The sequence below is a fragment of the Austrofundulus limnaeus genome, unplaced genomic scaffold (genome assembly GCF_001266775.1).
Source record: "Austrofundulus limnaeus strain Quisiro unplaced genomic scaffold, Austrofundulus_limnaeus-1.0 Scaffold1424, whole genome shotgun sequence".
NCBI classification, from domain to species: domain Eukaryota; kingdom Metazoa; phylum Chordata; class Actinopteri; order Cyprinodontiformes; family Rivulidae; genus Austrofundulus; species Austrofundulus limnaeus.
Window position 1 is genome coordinate 57036 of NW_013953826.1, and position 784 is coordinate 57819.

At 53.3% G+C, this 784-nt stretch overlaps 1 protein-coding gene across 1 annotated transcript in view; it reads left to right on the forward strand.

Moving 5' to 3' along the window:
* LOC106535352 (trinucleotide repeat-containing gene 18 protein) overlaps positions 1–551 on the forward strand; it is a gene marked incomplete at its 3' end in the record, with an annotated part of 34789 nt that extends 34238 nt beyond the window's left edge. The window contains 1 exon segment of the mRNA XM_014032345.1: positions 88–551. Within this exon segment, the coding sequence (XP_013887799.1) occupies positions 88–551 (464 nt within the window).
* Positions 552–784: the final 233 nt, after the last annotated feature.

Sequence of the window (784 nt, forward strand, 5' to 3'; positions counted from 1 at the left end):
TTCTCTTCTCTTCTCTTCTCTTCTCTTCTCTTCTCTTCTCTTCTCTTCTCTTCTCTTCTCTTCTCTTCTTCTCCTCTCCTCCCTCAGGTTCATCTGAGTGTGAGTGGTCTGACTCCGGCTCAGACTTGAGGCAGAGAAAGTTTCCTTCTCTGCTGCATGGGAAGCGTGCCGCCCCCGAGCTCCCCCTCCTGCCTCCGGCGACCCACCGAGCCGAACAGCCCAGCCCCACCAAGAGAGACGAAGCACTGCCTGTCAAACGGAAGCCTCTGGCCAAGCCCCGCCCCTCGCCTCGCTCACAGCGGAGGTTCAGCTTTGACCTCGCCGCCGGCTTCGGGGGCTTCAGTGAGGACGAGGGCTGGAACCGCCGGCGCAGTGAGAGGATCTTTCTCCACGATGCCACCACCACAGCCAGTCAGATGTGTGTCTCTGCCTCTTCCTCCACCAGTCAGAGCTGCTCCTCCTCCTCTGGCTCAGCCCCACCTCTCACCCCAAAGACCCCCTCCAAACCCAAAACCGCTCCACCCAGCCGGGACGGCAAAGATGTGGTGAAAGTATGTCAGCAATTCATTCAGCTTGATCTTTTTACTCTCCATTGTTTCCTCATCTTCCAGCTTTTTCTGACACGGCCTCTTTCTTCAAACTGTGTTTACATTTTACTTATTTGTGTGTATGAGTTTGTGTATTTAGGTGTGTGTGTATGAGTGTGTGTATTTAGGTGTGTGTGTATGAGTGTGTGTATTTAGGTGTGTGTGTATGAGTGTGTGTATTTAGGTGTGTGTGTATG